This window comes from Mycteria americana, chromosome 26 (genome assembly GCF_035582795.1).
Source record: "Mycteria americana isolate JAX WOST 10 ecotype Jacksonville Zoo and Gardens chromosome 26, USCA_MyAme_1.0, whole genome shotgun sequence".
In the NCBI taxonomy this organism is placed as follows: domain Eukaryota; kingdom Metazoa; phylum Chordata; class Aves; order Ciconiiformes; family Ciconiidae; genus Mycteria; species Mycteria americana.
The window spans coordinates 456733-472960 of NC_134390.1; the positions used below are offsets into that span (position 1 = coordinate 456733).

Sequence of the window (16228 nt, forward strand, 5' to 3'; positions counted from 1 at the left end):
CTCTGCAATTTATTGAGAATGGCAACATCCCGAGGAAGCAGGACATACCACAAACAGAAGAGGAAGGGAGGTGGGGACAGTACATCTTGTTCCATGTCACAGGGGGCCTGGCACTGAAGAGCAAGCTTTGCTCTCCTTAGAAGAAGTCCACGTGTGCCTGCGGTGTTACCGGGTGTCACGGAGAGCAAGGACAAGTGGCACTGGAAGCCATGGCTCCAGAGAGCTCCAGCTTACAGCACGCCTGGGGCTACCAGGTGAGCAAAGCTGGCCAGGTGCTCCGCCCTGGGGCGATTAATCCCTCTGGCCACCGGCCAAGAAGATGCTGCCTCCCAGCTGTGCCAAGGGTCTAGTCCTGCTTGCCCCACATCTGCCCTGACCCCAAAGGCTAGTGAATGGAAGCAGCAGGATGTACTGCATGCAGAAGCACCCCAGGGATACGGCCATCGAGGAAGGGACATGAGGACAGAAGAAGAAAGAGGGGTTTTATACACGTTTGCCACGAGGCAGCCAGAAATGTACAACCCAGCAAGAAAGGCAGAGCGTTTCCCTCCTGTAAATCAGCTCTCCGTGCTGGGTGTCCACAGGTGAGGCTTTTCTTTGCTCAGATGGTTATTTCGTCACTGGGCTTGGGGCTAACGAGCAGCTCGCCAGGGCTGCTAACGGGACGTGGCGTTGCCACGAGACTCCCTTGATGGGACAGAGCCAGGCAGACGAGCCGGTACGTGGTGGGCCAGGAGGGACACAGTTCATTTCATTGCAGGACACCAGAGCTGGATTTAAGGAGGCTGGGCTGCTGCCGGGAGAAGATAGGAGGGGATTCTTTCCTGTTTCAATCGGGCTTTGGGGCTCAGAATCTCACTCCTGAAGATTTGACAGAGGTGGTCGTGACACATCTCCGTACGGAGGACGATCCCCCACCAGAGCTGAAGCTGCCACCTCCAGGGACGCAAATCCTTCCGCTTCCAGAAGAGAAGCCACCGCCGTACATTCCTCCTCCCATTCCACAGCTGCCGCCCATGCTTCCACCTCCAAAGCTTCCTCCTACTCCGCATACGCCTCCTCCCATTCCTCCGCCCATGCCGCTGCCGCCTCCGAAGCCTCCGCCCATGCCGCTGCCGCCTCCGAAGCCTCCTCCCATGCCGCTGCCGCCTCCGAAGCCTCCTCCCATGCCTCCTCTGCCTCCAGCGATGGTGGTCCTGCCTACCACAGCTGGAAGAGAAGCACAGGTTACATACACGTTGTCCGCTGGCAGGCTGTGTCTCCAAAAAGACACGGTCTGCTACTACTTCACGAGGAGACAAATGCGGATACTTACAGACATTGACGTTGGACATGCCGTCGTTGCACAGCCTGTGGGGGAAATTGGTAAATTTTAATTACCCAACAAAGGAAAACAATAAAAACCGAGAACTGCATTTTCATTATCAAAGCATTTTCCTGTTTCATCCTTATCAGCAACTTTGGTATCACTAAAATATTTAAGGAGGGAAGGCAGTGATAATTCCTCTTTGTGATGAGATTTTTCCAGGCTTCAGGTTCAGTAAAAAATTTGCACGTAACAGAAATGAAATGGTAGTTATAGCACCTGTAGCGAACAGCGTATGCCAATTATCAGTCCTGACCACCCAAAATGTGACCCAGAGTGCCAATAGCCATATCTACCCATTTTAACCAAAGGAGCCAGTTTGAGATTAAACTGTTGATGTCAAAACTCAAGGCGTTCAGCCCAGATCTCAACATCCCCCTCAAATCAGAGATCAAGTGTTTACCTGTTCTCCTCTCCCTCCAGCAGCTTCCTGTACATGGCAATCTCAACATCCAGGGCAATCTTGATGTTCAGCAGCTCCTGGTACTCCTTCAGCAAGCGAGCCAGCTCCTCCTTGTCTTTGCTCAGGGCACTTTCCAGCTCTTCCAGTTTTATCCTGGCATCCTTGAGGGCCATCTCACCCCGTTCCTCGGCCTCAGCAATAGCTGCCTGCAGCTGCTGGTTCTGAGGAAGAAAAAAGGGCACTTTCTCAGATCTCATCTTGTCACTTAGGAGCAGCCCTCGAACCCCAAGTGGAGAAGACAAGGAAAAAAAAGGAAACATCTACATGAAGTAAACAGACGGTGGTTGAAGAAACCATTTCTGCCTCACGCATGGTCCTTTGTGATCCCACCTGATGCCAGCATCCCGTGAGACACTAGCCAACGCCTACCTGCTTCTTCACGTTCTCAATCTCAGCCCGCAGCCTCTGGATGTTCCTGGTCAACTCTTGGATCTCTATCTTGGTGTTGCGGAGGCTGTCGCCATGCCTTCCAGCAGTGTTCTGCAGCTGTTCGTACTGACGGCACCAAGACAAAGCAAACCTTCAGTGAAACGTTCCTGATGCCTAGACAAGATTTGTCAACAGTTTCATAGCTCACGTGCTCCTACAAGCACCTATCTCATTGGTCATGGATGCCCAGCTCAATGTAAAAGGTGGTTCTGAGACTCAAACATTATTGGTTTTGAACTTTGAAGTAGATCTTAGTCACACTAATAAGCATCCCTTGGCTTCTTAAAAGCTCCTTTGGGCAGGCATTTCCTAGTTACGGTACATTTTTGGCCATTTTATTGAGAGGCTTGTACCGCGCACCAAAGTGAGACTCTGGACACCTTGAATATAGTGAGTCAGACCCCTCAAAAGCAACACAATTCCTCTTGAAATTTCCTTGCATGAGCTCCAGCACCGTTAGCTTAAAGAGATGTCTCACTTTGTCATAAATTATCTGCAAACTCCAGCCATCACCCAGGGTTCCTTAACTGCTTCCCAACTCACCTGGCTCTGGTACCAAGCCTCAGCTTCAGCTCTGCTGCTCTGCGCAATCTGCTCATACTGACGCCTGACCTCCTCGATGATGCTGTCCAGATCCAGGTGCCGGTTGTTGTCCATAGACACCACCACGGACAGGTCCCGGCTGATTGTCTGCATCTGAGCCAGTTCCTGCAACCAAGACCTGAGTTAGCCTGACCATCTGCGGAGGGGAGAAAAGAGCAGCAGCCCCAGGCAGCCTCTCCGGACCAAGTCCGCATGGGCACCCAGCCCAGCCTCGGTGTCTTTGGCCACCGCACGCCTCGTTGCAAGTCCAGCCAGCCCAGGGGAAGGCAGAGCTCTTACCTCCTCGTAGATGCACCTCAGGAAGTTGATTTCGTCAGTCAGAGCTCCCACCTTGGCTTCCAACTCTACTTTAGTCATGTAGGCACAGTCCACATCCTAAAGGAAAGATCACACAGATTACTTTAGGTTCCTCCTGGAAATCCTTCAGGACCAGGGAAATTACAGTCTGTGCTGAGGGTAACAGCTGTGATGGTGTTATTCAATTACGCAAATTAAAAACAAGGGACTTCAAATATCAGCCCACAGATCCTACAGTCTCTCCAAATTCCCGTTCAAGAGGGAGTCCCCTCGAAGCACAGATAAAGCCTGATATTCAAGCAATCATTTTGTAGTGCATGTGACTCACCTTCTTAAGCACCACAAACTCGTTCTCAGCAGTTGTGCGCCTGTTGATCTCTTCCTCATACCTATGGAGAGTAAAAATACAAGCTGAGTTTCCTGAATTTTCCTGCCTAAGGCCACACTAAACAAACTAAAAGGGGGGAAAAAAAAAAAAAAAAAAAAAAACAACAAAAACCCACAGAATAAAATATTTAGACTGAAAAAACTATGTCCACAATTGCCATAAAAAGCATCTGTCTGAAGAAAAATGACTACCAAGTTGCTTGAGTTGCTTTCTGGGTTAGTCTGTCCCTGCACTTACTTGGTTTTGTAGTCCTCAACGTATTGCTGCATGTTCTGCAGTTCCGACTCCAGCTGCCCCCTCTGTGCCAAGATTGAGTCCAGCTGCCTCCTCAGGTTCTGGATGTAATTTTCAAAGATGACATCAAGGTTCTTCCTTGGCCCCGAAGGCCCTTGCTGTTGGAGGAGCTCCCACTTGGTGGAGAGGACCTTGTTCTGTTGCTCCAGGAAGCGGACCTGAAAGCCAACACATGGAGTATCCACCATCACATGTGGAACAGCAGCAGCAGCCAAGGCACCCTTTCATCACGTAAAAAGATTCTCCTTTGCATGACGATGAGAGAACGAGTTAACTTTTTTTTTTTAATTTCTGTTGTTGCCTAAACTGCAAGATCAGGAAAAGGAGGAAATTTCTAAGACATATTCAAGTCAAAGGAGCTTCTAAATGTAGCACCAGCTCCAAGTACATTCCCATTGCAGGTCGTATAGAAACCTGAGATTTCTAGTCTAGATTTAAAAGCCTGGATATTTGAAAACAAAGAGAAGAAAATTATATTAGTGAATACTTAAATGGGAGGGTATTTGGAAAGAAAATGGTACAGAAGGGAAAATTTGTGCCTGAAACCTGAAGATGTTTGGAAGCGTTGAGCCTGCTTGCAAGAATAACCTATTAGTTGAGCCTGGTGCAACAGGCTAGGTGAAAGCCCTGAAGACATAGCTTTGATCTCGTATGGAAGGGAGATTCTCATCTCTTCCCTAGCAGTGCTTAATAAAAAGACTCTACTCAAGCTACTCAGCCTGCTGATATTTAGCTCAAAAAGGACAACATTTCTACAGAACTTGAAAGTTCCTCCCAATTTTGACCCTTAATTAGACACAATCCCACCCTCTCACCTTATCAATGAAAGAGGCAAACTGATTGTTAAGAGTCTTGATCTGTTCCTTCTCCTGGTTTTTGACTTGCTGGATCTGGGGATCAATCTCAACGTGAACTGGCTGTAGGAGGCTTGTGTCAACCTGCACTGGCTGGATTCCAGGGCCACCTCTACCGGGGCCACCAAAGCCTGGCATGCCAAAGCCTGGTCCATAGCCACCCATTCCTCCACCACCCATTCCTCCACCACCCATTCCTCCACCATAACCACCCATTCCTCCACCAAAGCCACCCATTCCTCCACCGTAACCACCCATTCCTCCACCAAAGCCACTCATTCCTCCACCAAAGCCACCCATTCCTCCTCCATAGCCTCCACCAAAGCCACCCATTCTGCCTCCGTATCCTCCACCGCTATAACATCCACCCATGGAAATCCTTGCACTGCCTCCCATGTTATGGAGACTCTTGCTGCCAAACCCTCCACAACGTCCGCCACCTCCAAATCCCCTGGACACAGAGAACGAGCTGTAGCTGCTCCTGCTTCTGCCGCCACCTCCTCCAAAGCCACCACCGATGGCAGAGCAAGAGCTGTAACCCCTTCTACTCCCGCCTCCAAAGCTTCTGCAGACAGACTGCCGAGACATGGCTGTTTCTTCTAAGCAGAGTCAAAAATCGAGAAGATAAGAAAGATCAATGGAGTTGTGCTGCGAGGAGATGAGTGCAAAGAGAAGGGAAGTAAGTCCCTCTGACTCGAGGGCAGTAGATGCTCTCTTTTATCTGTTTCTGCAGGTGGGCTGGGTTTGCATGGGCGTGAAGGAGGAGACAGTTACTGTCTTCATCAGTGTGGCGTGGTTTACAGATTTTCATCTTCAATTTGCCAAACATTGACCCTACCCAGAAACACACCCTATAATGCAGGAGAAAATTAAAAAAGATACAACTGTGTCTACCGAATGGTAGCACTCAATGACTAAGAAGTCTTACCCTTTTGTGGTATAGTAACAGTCTCCCTAGGATATGCTACTCTTTTTTTTTTCACCTTTCATCCATTGTGGTTGTTTCCCTGCTTATGTTTATCTTTATTTTGATCTTTCACTCCAAAGCCCCATGGCAGGCAAGCGCTGTAGTTCATGCCAAATTGTAGCATGGCTTTCACAATTCCCAAAACACACCTATGTTACACCCTTAGTCTTCTTTTTACATGGAAAATTGCCTTTGGCTTTGAGAAGTAGTTTCTCAATCTAGAGCCAGAGCTCAGCAAATTGCATTTTGATGAGGCTCTGCATCTTTTTGATAAATAAAACCCTACCAGAAACGAGATAGAGGAGCAATGGTTGGCACTGGAAATTCATTTATTGTTGGACCAAACTCGTACTGAAAGTGAGTTCTGGAGTCTTCGTGCCAAGATAGTCTCAGCACCAGTGGAGAAATGCCACAAATATCACAGATGGGAAATCCCTTTAGGATTTTCTGAAGGCTTCAAGACCATGAGAAGAGCCAGAGAAGACACCAGGAGCTCAGCTGCTACGGTGGGAAGTGTGGACAGATGGACAGACGGCTCTGAGGACAGACAGAGAGGAGGAGGCACGCAAAATCATGCTGCCCACATAATAAATCCTGTAACTATTCAAATGCGATTAGCTAGGCAGAGGTTGCTAGAGAGCTCAACTCCTTTGTGGAGACACATAGAAATGAGGAGAACAGAGGGCACAATAACTTTCACTGGAGGAAATGCATGTTTTTCAGCTGCCTGGCTTACTTCAGTATTTATATGCAAATATATTTTTGGCAGACAGACACACTCGTAAGCTGTGTTGAGCCCTCTTTAAGAGCACGGGTAGGTATCCTTTTTAAGCTTATTTGAAAGCAGTTGCCAGATTTTAGAAAGGTAGAAGCTTATCAGAATACTCCAGGTTTGATGCCATACTGAGAAAGGATTAGCTCAGGAGTTAAACTTGCAGTAATAAGACTATGAGCCATCGTGCATTCGTCCTTTTGCCTTGCAGAAGCCCGCTTATCAAATAACAACGCGTCTCATTTTCTAAAATTTTAGCGAGCATTTCATTTTTTTTAAATTAGTTTTCAACTATCCCCAAGAGCAGAAGAATCAGAGAGTAGCATTTTTAAAGCTACCTAAGGAGGTGAGGGGGGTGAGGCACTGGCCCGGGTTGCCCAGAGAGGAGGTGGATGCCCCATCCCTGGAAACGTTCAAGGCCAGGCTGGACGGAGCTCGGAGCAACCTGCTCTGGTTGAAGCTGTCCCTGCTCATGGCAGGGGGTTGGACTGGATGAGCTTTAAAGGTCCCTTCCAACCCAAACCATTCTGTGGTTCTGTGACTCTATGAAACTTTGAAGTCCAAAAAATCTTTATGATATTAAGGCTGTGCTGGTAGCTGTCTAACAAGGTTCTCAGAAGTTCCCACAGGACACAGGCAATTAAGTGCTTCTTGAAAATCCACACTAGCAACTCTCGATATCTTTGGATGTTTAAATATCTCTAAAAATATTGCCCAGGCACCTATTTTCAAAAGTGCCTAGGGACCCAGACCGTGGCGCAACGTGCAGCTAAACTGGCATTTCCAGTGAAAATCACAACTATCCCTGCACAGCCTGCCCGTCCCACCTCCCTCCCAGCACCAGCGTGGATTCGTGAGCGTGCAGGGAAGCGGATCGGGGGACAGATATGGCTAAAACCAATATATAACAACAAGTCGCTATGAGACCGAAGGGGTGGAGAGGACGGGGGTTTTAGTGGTTGTAGAGCATGGCTTATAGACAATAAATATGTGGGCTGAGGAGATCCCGTATGGCTTGTTCGTCTTCAGCAAGACTTTGTCTCCTAAATGCCACAGCTGGGACAAACACCTGCCCATCCTGGGAGGTTTTGAAGCACAACCTCAAACATCACTGCAGCCATGAGCCAAAAGTCCCGGCAAACATCTGATCCCCTCTCAGGGCCAGAAGGCAAGAGCCGTCTCTCAACAGCCCTTCCCATCTGGAGGAGAGGCAAATCACAGGCAAGACCTGGCAGCTCCGTCTCCACAGACCCGGGCTGTGACACACTCTGCTTCTGATTTATTAGTTAAATACGTTTCGCCACCGCCTGCCGCACCGCAAGGTTCAGGAAGGTGCCATGGGTTTATAGCTGCTATAGATATAATCACGTATATGCGCATGCACAGACGCACACGCATTTAACAATGCCTTCCCTTGCCTCCCTCTGCATTACCAAATAGGTGGTTACGTTTTTCGGGGGGGGGGGGGGGTGTTGTTGTGGGTTGGGGTTTTTTTTTCTGTGGGCAGGGCGATGTGATCAGAAAGTTTTCACGTTCCCAGCCACGCTGGGAGGAGATGCGTTAAGTCAGCACAACGCTCGAGTCCTGAGCGCCCGTGTTTAGATAATGCGCTCCTTGAGTCACGGCTGCGTCTCCAGCCAACTTTAGGAAATCAAACCGGGATTTGGCTATCGACATCATCACCCAGTTCAAACGCGACAGGCAGCTTTAGACTGTGGAGATCTCAAACAATATCATTGTACCCAAAGCCCTAAGGAAGGAAAATGACCTTTAAAGGTCCCTTCCAACCCAAACTGTTCTATGATTCTATGAAAATAAACAGGCAGGAACATAGGAAAAGCTGCTCAAGCCTTGAATACGTGGAGGAAAAGGCTCGTTTCAGCAGCAATGCTGTCAGTCGACGTGCACTGAACTTAGGAAAAGTCTTCCTCCACAGAAAGGGAGAATTTCTGGGGAAAAAAGCAAAGCAAAGCATTTAATTCCCACCCTTTCCATAAAACACTTGACGTCTCAGTGTTTTCACTGTGCTTTAGAAGAGGCTTTTAAAACGGGGGGAAATCATGATGAAATTAAACGAAACTTATTTCAGGCCACGTAAAATGTTTGTGCTCCTCCAACAAAAGGCAGAAATTATGTCACATCTCGGTCCAGCCGGGGAGAATTTTCCCCTAATCGCTGGTGCAATCATAGGAACAAAAGGCAAGGGCTTTTTGGTGTCTGTTTGTTTTAACTACAGCATTTGTGCACCTCCAGAAGCTTTTTGTCTCTTCATCACGCTGCCCTGATGTCAGGAGTCATTTGCTGGAGGCAAGTTTACACAGAGGCGGCTAGATTGGGGTGACTCTGCGGGAAGTAGATGTCTTTTCATTCAACGCCATCTCAGGTCCCTTTGCAACTCACCATTGCCCAAACCATATCCCCATCCAAGTAGTTACATGCCTTTGCTGGCAGCCTTGTGACATTCCACGGTGGCTGGTACGTTTATGTCTCAAGCATTTACAAACAGGGAACGGAGCATGGGATAAATGAAATGACTCATCCAGATCGCAGAGCGAGTCTGCGGTTGACCAGGGACATGATTCAAGGTCTCCTGAGCAAGAGGTCAAACCACACCAGGAGTTTTTGGCTCTAAATGTACAGGTCATCAAAAATATTCTACTTTTGTGGAGAGGTAGGGCTTGACAGGGGGTTGAGTTCTTGTTCTTCCCATGGTCTCAGTTACCTTTTGGAGACACCTTAAAAGCAACCCATGGGTCCCTGGCCAGTCCAGACAACAGTAAAAGCTGCAGGGCTGGCTCCAACATCATGGATACTGAGGAATTAGCTCTGAATTAGCTGGAGGGGTGCCGATCACCCTTCCCTCTTCCACACCGTCCCTTATAGGATGCTCCAAAAGCACTTAGGGCTGTGCAGTGTCTTTGCCATGACAGCACCAGCTGTGGGCACAACACACTGGGACCACCTTGGAGGACAGGGAAGCACGGATGGAGGCCAGTGGTGTGCTTGGAGGCAGTGGTCAGTCAGAGGCGGACTAGCTAGGGACTATCCCAAGCTGGCCAACACGAGCAAGGAAAGATCTTAGGAAGAGAAAGGGGAAGGGAACGGCCTCCTAACATCAACCGAGTCCGAAAGTCTGCTCTGCTCTAACAGGGCCAACTGCCTCTGTCACCCCAGGAGACCCAGCAGAAGGACAGAGGAGAAGAGCGCCCAGGTTCAACCCAGCTGCCTCTTTCTCTCCCGCCATACCGCCCGGAATGGGCTCGTTCCCACGGATGTGATGCAAGAAAACCCCATGTGTTTCACAGACTCAGCCGGACCAGACCATCACACTGAGCCTGACCCAGCAATTTTGCCACCCCAACCACCTCACCCCCGCAAGACCTCCTCCACCCTCCTGCCAAACTTACAAACTATCCAAATTTTTGGAGGGTTTGGGTGTGGGAGAGGGGTGAGAAGGACGGGAGATGGGGCTACACATTCGCTTTGGTTCCTTTCAATGCAAACTTCAAAGGGCAAGAGAAAGTCAGGTAACACTTTCAGGTCTCGGCAAAAGAGGAGTCTTGTTGCAACACGAAACTCTTTGGTCAGAGAGAAAACCGCACAAGCTTACTGCCTCTAGTGTTTATTGGGATATGCCACAGGCCAAGGGAGAAAGGCTTAAGCAAACAAGCGCAAGTGTTCCCATGATCGCAATGAAAAGGTAAACCCTGAGCAAAACTAAACATTTTACAACAGCTTCTAAAGAACACGGGTGAAACTGCCGGTATCTTGCTTAGAAAAAAAAAAAAAACCCAAACTGCTGTGGGATAAGAAACGTCTTCAGCTGGGACTAGTCACCATTAGGAAATTCTTGTTTTGGAGTTCGAGCCTCGGCTGATGAGTAGCACCAATTAAAATTGCACCACATCTGGATCCAGCACAAGAGCTCGAAAGAAGTCAAGCCTTTCCACGGGCTTCACGGGACGCGAGTTCTCTGAGCTCTACCCGTCGCTGGTAGGGTGCCTCTCACTTGGGCCACGCTGCTTTGTAGCCTTATCCCAGCCGTGTTTGGGGCTTTCCAGCAGACGGGCAGGTCCTGCTTCCAAATGAGGCCTCAGATCCCTGGTGACCAGCAGCTTTGCAGTGTCTCGAGGGGGGCGTTGGGGAAGCGAGCCGCTCTCAAACACTAGCGAGAATCTCAGTCATTAACTGGTGAATATAGCCGTATTTTACCTTTCTGTGCAGTTTCTGAAGGACGGTGGTGGTTTAAAATGAAACAGATGGCCATTACCTTGGCAATGAAGGGGTGGTGGTTGTCATCGTGAAATTTGCTTCCTTTCTTCTTTGGGTGCTGGGGAGGGGTGAGATAGCTCACTCTCCTAGACCCTCCAGTTGACAGACATAGAGCTGGTGTTCTTCTTCAGCATGGTGCCAGACCCCACCACCACTGAGTTAGACCCTCCGCCCATAGAGCAGAATCCTGCCCCTCCGGATCCAAACCCCCCCCCAGCACCAAATCCTCCCATGGAGCCAAATCTGTCCCCTCCTAAGCTGTAGCAGAAGCCAGCACTGCCTGTGCTACAGCTGCCTTTCCCACTTCCAGCACCAAATCCGATTCCTCCTCCTCCTCCAAGGCACAGTCCGCCGCCGTATCCACCTCCCACAGAGCTGCTGCTGCCTTCCACCACAGCTGCAGAGAGGAACAGAAGGCGCAACGTTACCTCTGATGCCACCATAAAGTTTTGGAGCATCAATCCCAGCCCACCGTGCTCCCATGGGAATGCTACTTACTGATGTTCACGGTGCTCTGGCACTCTCCAGACATCCTGCAAGGAAAAGAGACAGAGCATCAGCTCCAGCCAGAGCATCTGGACGGGTCCAGCTCCATGAAGCCAGGCTTGGTCCATCAGACCAGGGGCATAAATAACAGCAGCTATAGGACCGTAGTCCATGGCTAGTGGCAACACCATTAATGTTTTAATAGAGGAGATGTGCTGCGTTCTTCCCGTTGATTTAGCAGGATGCAATCAAGCTCTTGCCGCATCCCCACCCACCTGCACTCCTCTCCCTCCAGCAGCTTCCTGTAGGTCGCAATCTCAACATCCAGGGCCAGCTTGACGTTCATGAGCTCCTGGTACTCGCGGAGCTGCCGGGCCAGGTCTGCCTTGGCTTTCTGCATGGCTGACTCCAGCTCGGCCAGTTTGGCTTTGGCATCTTTGAGGGCCAGCTCCCCGCGTTCCTCAGCGTCCGCAATGGAGCTCTGCAGAGTTTCACACTGGAGGGAAAGACGTGGATGGGGTTAAGAGGGGCAGGAGCAGCCGGTCGGAGATGAAGCCGTGATCCCAGATCACTTGGGCTCAGCCATTCACAAATACAGCAGGTTTCCTCCGGCTTACAATGACTGTTACCGGACTATTTGCTTTTAGGGAAGCTCTCAAGGGCATTACCAAGACCTCACACCCATTTCTCAAAAAATGCAACCCCTACCTGTTTCTTCACACTCTCAATCTCAGCCCGTATCCTCTGGATCATGCGGTTGAGCTCAGAGATCTCAGTCTTCGTGTCCTTAAGGCTGTCTCCGTGTTTGCCTGCAGTAGCCTGCAGCTCCTCATACTGGTAGGCAGAAGCGAGAAGAGCACATTAGGTCCACCACGCGTGGCTCCTCACAACGGCTTTCCATACCACCCCATGCAAGCCAAGGTGAGCACGCATATGCTAGCTCCAGCCTGGCTAGATCAGTACCAGCAACGTCCCAGGTCTCGGCATAGTCTGAGCTACCACCAGTAACTCTTCCACCTCCTCAGCCATCCGTGATCACGAGCAAGGTGTGGAGCACTCACCTTGCATCGGTACCAAGACTCAGCCTCCACTCGGCTCCTGTTGGCAATCTCCTCATATTGGGCTTTGACCTCTGCAATGATGCTGTCCAGGTCCAGGTTTCGGTTATTGTCCATGGAGAGAACCACAGAGGTGTTGGAAACGGTCTTCTGCATCTGGGACAGCTCCTGTGATTCACACCGGATCTGGCTTTAGCCCTGCCATAATTTCCTTCCAGTGTCACAACCCTTCTCCACCCCAGCATCCCCCTCCAGAGAGCAGCTGGACCACTTACCGCTTCGTAAAGATACTTCAAGAAGTTAATCTCATCTGCCAGGGAATCTGATTTTGCCTGAAGTTCCACCTTGGTCATATAGACTGCATCCGCGTCCTGCAGGAGAAATGGGAAGTGAAAACCTTCTGCCTTACGCACACCGTTTTATCTCCCATTTAACCATGAGCCCTTTGGTGCTCCGTTTCCCTATGGCACATGCATCTAGGGGTCCTGGGCTATGTCTGATTCTAACAACTCCGTGCTGATGGAAGCAAGGCGTGCCCTGAACCAAGATGTGTCTTTGCAGTAAAAAAAAAAAAAAAAAGTACTTTACCTTTTTTAGGAGCACGAAATCATTCTCCGCTGCTGTCCTCTTGTTTATTTCCTCTTCGTACCTGTTGATTATAACGAGGGAGATTGAATCTGTCTGCTTATTTTGGCTTTGGCTGCTGCTGGCAACCAGACGTTGTTGGCCTCAGACTAATGAACGCAGCAAAAATAGACCTGCCATGAGCAAGATTTATGGACGAGCAACAGCATTTCGCCTTTCTAGACGAGTCCCGGCTCCTGCCATCTCCCATGCCTTGCCAAAGACAGCCTGAAAAGAGGAATCCTATCTCCGCCTAAACCAAGTCCTGGTGGCTGTGGCCACTCCAACTCCTTCTACAAGACCCAAGGACCTTCAGGTCCTCAACATGGGCCATTTCCAACTGCTCATTGGGGCAGGTAATTGCTGCAGAGCATTGAGTGGTGGAGATGATCTCCAAAACAAAGTCAATTTTCAGCCTACGACCTCACTAGAGAAAGGGATCTGATTGATCCTGGTGAGTCCCAGATTTGCTTTCCCACCATTTTTTGTAACTCCTTCGGTGGAAGTATGTCTCCAGGCTTTGTTCTTGCTTTTCCGACTGGACAAATTAATCTAATAAATAATAGCAGGAAAAGAAGCCTTTTTTTTTTTTTTTTTTCCCCCACATCATCTTTCCAGAGAACGCTCTAAGCTTCAAATCATGAGGGATATTATGGGAAGGAATCCATGAGGAAATCCATGAGGAAATTATAGTAGGATTTAGCAACTGATCTAATTAGTTCATTAAATCATCACGTCATGGATTCTTAAGTGAGGAAGACAAACAGTAGAGGATCCTGCTTTAGTGAGAAGCATAACTCAGACAACAACACATATTGAGAAATACCTTGAAAAATCACCACCTATTGTCAAAACTCAGCTGATGGAAACTTCCCCAAAACCTTTTATATCTTCTAATCATTGAAACAAGCGAAATATTGCCATTTCTTACGATTCCTAGAATTTTCTGACTGTTCAAAGTTAGTTTTTATCTCTATTTTTTCACCACCAGACAACCCAACCGTGACTACACCAAGAGCAACATACTTGGTCTTGAAGTCTTCCACCATATCTTGGAAGCTCTTAAGCTCTGACTCCAGCTGATGCTTCTCGCTGGAGAGGCAGTCCAGCTGCTTCCTCAGCCCGCTGATGTAGGTTTCAAAAAAGGGGTCGAGGTTCCTGCCACCCGTCCCTGTGCCACCCTGCTCCTGCAGGAGTTTCCACTTGGTCTCCAGGATCCGGTTCTGCTGCTCTAGGAACCGGACCTAAAAGATTGCAGGGGTGGGTAGAAAAAGAGTCCGACTATTCCCAAAAGCATCTTTTTATTGATTTTTTTCCCCCATTTTCCAGAATTTTTTCCCATTGAATGAGTTTAACCTTCCTGCCTATTCTCCTCTCCAGTAAGCAGTAACTCCAGGGTCCCACCGGACAGGTAGGACCACGGCTCTAGGATGGGTGGGCAGAGGTGGGTCACCTTCCCTCTCCAATCTCACAGTCTCTAAACAGGAGAAACACTGTGAACTTCTTAGCTTTGGCATCTTCTCCCTAAAAATAGGGAGTCCAAAACACCCGAAGTCCTTCAGCCCACAGATGAACAGAGGCCATCAGCAGAGACTCCTCTGAGGATGCTCTGTATGTCCCACATGGTCCCACAGCTTAGTACCAGCACCGTGGTCTTAAGAACCAAGGATCCTACTCCTGGATTTCTCCATAACCTTGGGAAAGTCACTTCTCCAGCCACCATCTCTCTGCCTGCAGGGGTTCTTTGGGGTGGTCTGGGCAACCTGGCTCTCTGGGTATTATTGGATGGGTATCTCACAGTAACTGCAACCAGCACGAGCCGTGGTGAGCTCAACCCTCCACCTCCCAGCCCCACGTTGAAGCCACTCTCACCTTGTCAATGAAGGAAGCGAATTTGTCATTGAGCTTCTTAATCTCCTCCCGCTCTTGCGTTCGCACCTTCTGGATCTCAGGGTCGATTTCAAGGTTGAGTGGGATCAGCAGGCTCTGGTTGATGGTCACTTCCTTGATGCCACCCGGTGGGCAAAGGGGAAAGCCTTGACCTCCCATCCCGCCATCAAATCCTCCACCAAAGCCACCAAAACCACCACCGAGGCCTCCACCAAAGCTGCCTCCGGCCCCACCACCATAGCCGCCACCAAATCCTGCCCCAGCACCATAGCCGTAGCCAAAGCCTCCTTGGCCACCAGCCCCAAAACCTCTGCAGACACCACCACTTCCACCGAATCCTCCCAGAGAGGTGCTTTTACTCCCTCCTAAGCAATAGAGGCTCCTGCTGCTGAAGCCACCGGCATTGCCAGGTCCCCTGCATCCTCCACGGGACACAGGGCTGAACATGACCTTGTTCCTCCCTCCAAAGCAAGCGGAGCTGGAGCTGAATCCCTTGCCGAGACCGCAGGACTGGCGAGACATGGTGATGGGTCCCCAACAAGCAACCCGTGAAGAGAGAAGAGCCGAGTGGTGCGGTGCACAGGAGGAGGTTCGGAGGCAGGAGGAGGTGAGTCCTGTGGGTGCAGTGGCTGAGTGCCCCTTTTTATGTGCCCAGGGAGTTGGCCAGGTGTTGGAGGAGTGGAGACGTCTTTTTTTTTTTTTTTTTAATTCTATTCATTGTTTTAGGGCTTGGAAGTATGCCCTCCCCTCTTTGCCACCACCATGACCTGCCTCAAAACACTCCTTCGAGAGCTAAGAAAAACAAAGCTATTGTTGGTGTTGGAAGCGCAACTCCAAATCAAATTCGCTGAACTGCAGCTGTCAACTCATCACGGGCCTTCCTGAGCCTCCTATGGCAATGACAAAGCACTACCAAATCCTTGACACATTACACCCTCAAGGGAAACCCTTGTTTTAGCTAAATCACTCATTTTGAGCCTGATGGCAGGTGCTTGGTTCACTGAATTCCAATAAAAACGTGGTTTCCCAATCACACTCTCAGATGCACTCCGTTTCAACCTCGTGCTCAGAGGAGGTTTGACTTGGGTTGTCCAAAACTGTTTCACAACCGGAGAGCATTAGTCCTTGGCAGGGTTATAAAATTAGGTTTATGTCAATAAAGAAGACTTAGAAATACTTTTAAGAAGGCTTTAAAGTCATTTTAGATCACTTTGATGGCTGTATTGAGCCTGGAGGGACACGAAGGGGTTTGCAGAGACCAAAATTTCTTGGTATTTCCGTGTTGCGCACCCTTCGCCGCGCCTCAACAGGGTTGAGATGCCATTACCAGCTCTGCCCGCGTCCGTGGCAGCCGGTCCCGATCCCTCCTAGGCTGGAAGCCTTCCAGGCGCTGCCGGGACATTTCCTCATCATCCTCGCAGGGTCTCCAGCCACGAGCCCCCTCCACAGCACGTGGCGCTCGGCA

General features: G+C 49.6%; 2 protein-coding genes across 2 annotated transcripts; both read right to left on the bottom strand.

The window, feature by feature from the left end:
* Nucleotides 1-847: 847 nt before the first annotated feature.
* Nucleotides 848-5282, bottom strand: LOC142421155 (keratin, type II cytoskeletal cochleal-like). The gene is made up of 9 exons (XM_075525693.1): nucleotides 4656-5282; nucleotides 3784-3998; nucleotides 3487-3547; nucleotides 3141-3236; nucleotides 2802-2966; nucleotides 2199-2324; nucleotides 1770-1990; nucleotides 1316-1350; nucleotides 848-1209 (listed from the first exon to the last, which is right to left on the bottom strand). Exons 1-9 carry the CDS (start codon nucleotides 5280-5282, stop codon nucleotides 848-850), a joined length of 1908 nt encoding a protein of 635 aa, XP_075381808.1.
* Nucleotides 5283-5303: 21 nt separating this feature from the next.
* On the bottom strand, nucleotides 5304-15285 carry LOC142420955 (keratin, type II cytoskeletal 4-like). The gene is made up of 15 exons (XM_075525315.1): nucleotides 14746-15285; nucleotides 13900-14117; nucleotides 12838-12898; nucleotides 12525-12620; nucleotides 12253-12417; nucleotides 11900-12025; nucleotides 11467-11687; nucleotides 11204-11238; nucleotides 10855-11102; nucleotides 10646-10763; nucleotides 10443-10598; nucleotides 7261-7324; nucleotides 5948-6115; nucleotides 5389-5545; nucleotides 5304-5342 (listed from the first exon to the last, which is right to left on the bottom strand). Exons 1-15 carry the CDS (start codon nucleotides 15283-15285, stop codon nucleotides 5304-5306), a joined length of 2412 nt encoding a protein of 803 aa, XP_075381430.1.
* Between the last annotated feature and the right edge of the window lie 943 nt (nucleotides 15286-16228).

What these genes read in the sequence shown, in the direction of transcription:
- LOC142421155 (XM_075525693.1), bottom strand. Translation starts at nt 5,282, where the DNA reads ATGTCTCGGCAGTCTGTCTGCAGAAGCTTTGGAGGCGGGAGTAGAAGG. An exon ending in AGTTTGTGGTGCTTAAGAAG is followed by an intron (nt 3,237 to 3,486) that starts GTGAGTCACATG and finishes TCTTTCCTTTAG; the next exon opens with GATGTGGACTGTGCCTACAT. An exon ending in CATGTCCAACGTCAATGTCT is followed by an intron (nt 1,210 to 1,315) that starts GTAAGTATCCGC and finishes CTTCTCTTCCAG; the next exon opens with CTGTGGTAGGCAGGACCACC.
- LOC142420955 (XM_075525315.1), bottom strand. Translation starts at nt 15,285, where the DNA reads ATGTCTCGCCAGTCCTGCGGTCTCGGCAAGGGATTCAGCTCCAGCTCC. An exon ending in CCAGAGCACCGTGAACATCA is followed by an intron (nt 11,103 to 11,203) that starts GTAAGTAGCATT and finishes TCCTCTCTGCAG; the next exon opens with CTGTGGTGGAAGGCAGCAGC. An exon ending in AGAGCATCTACTGCCCTCGA is followed by an intron (nt 5,343 to 5,388) that starts GTCAGAGGGACT and finishes ATCTCCTCGCAG; the next exon opens with CACAACTCCATTGATCTTTC.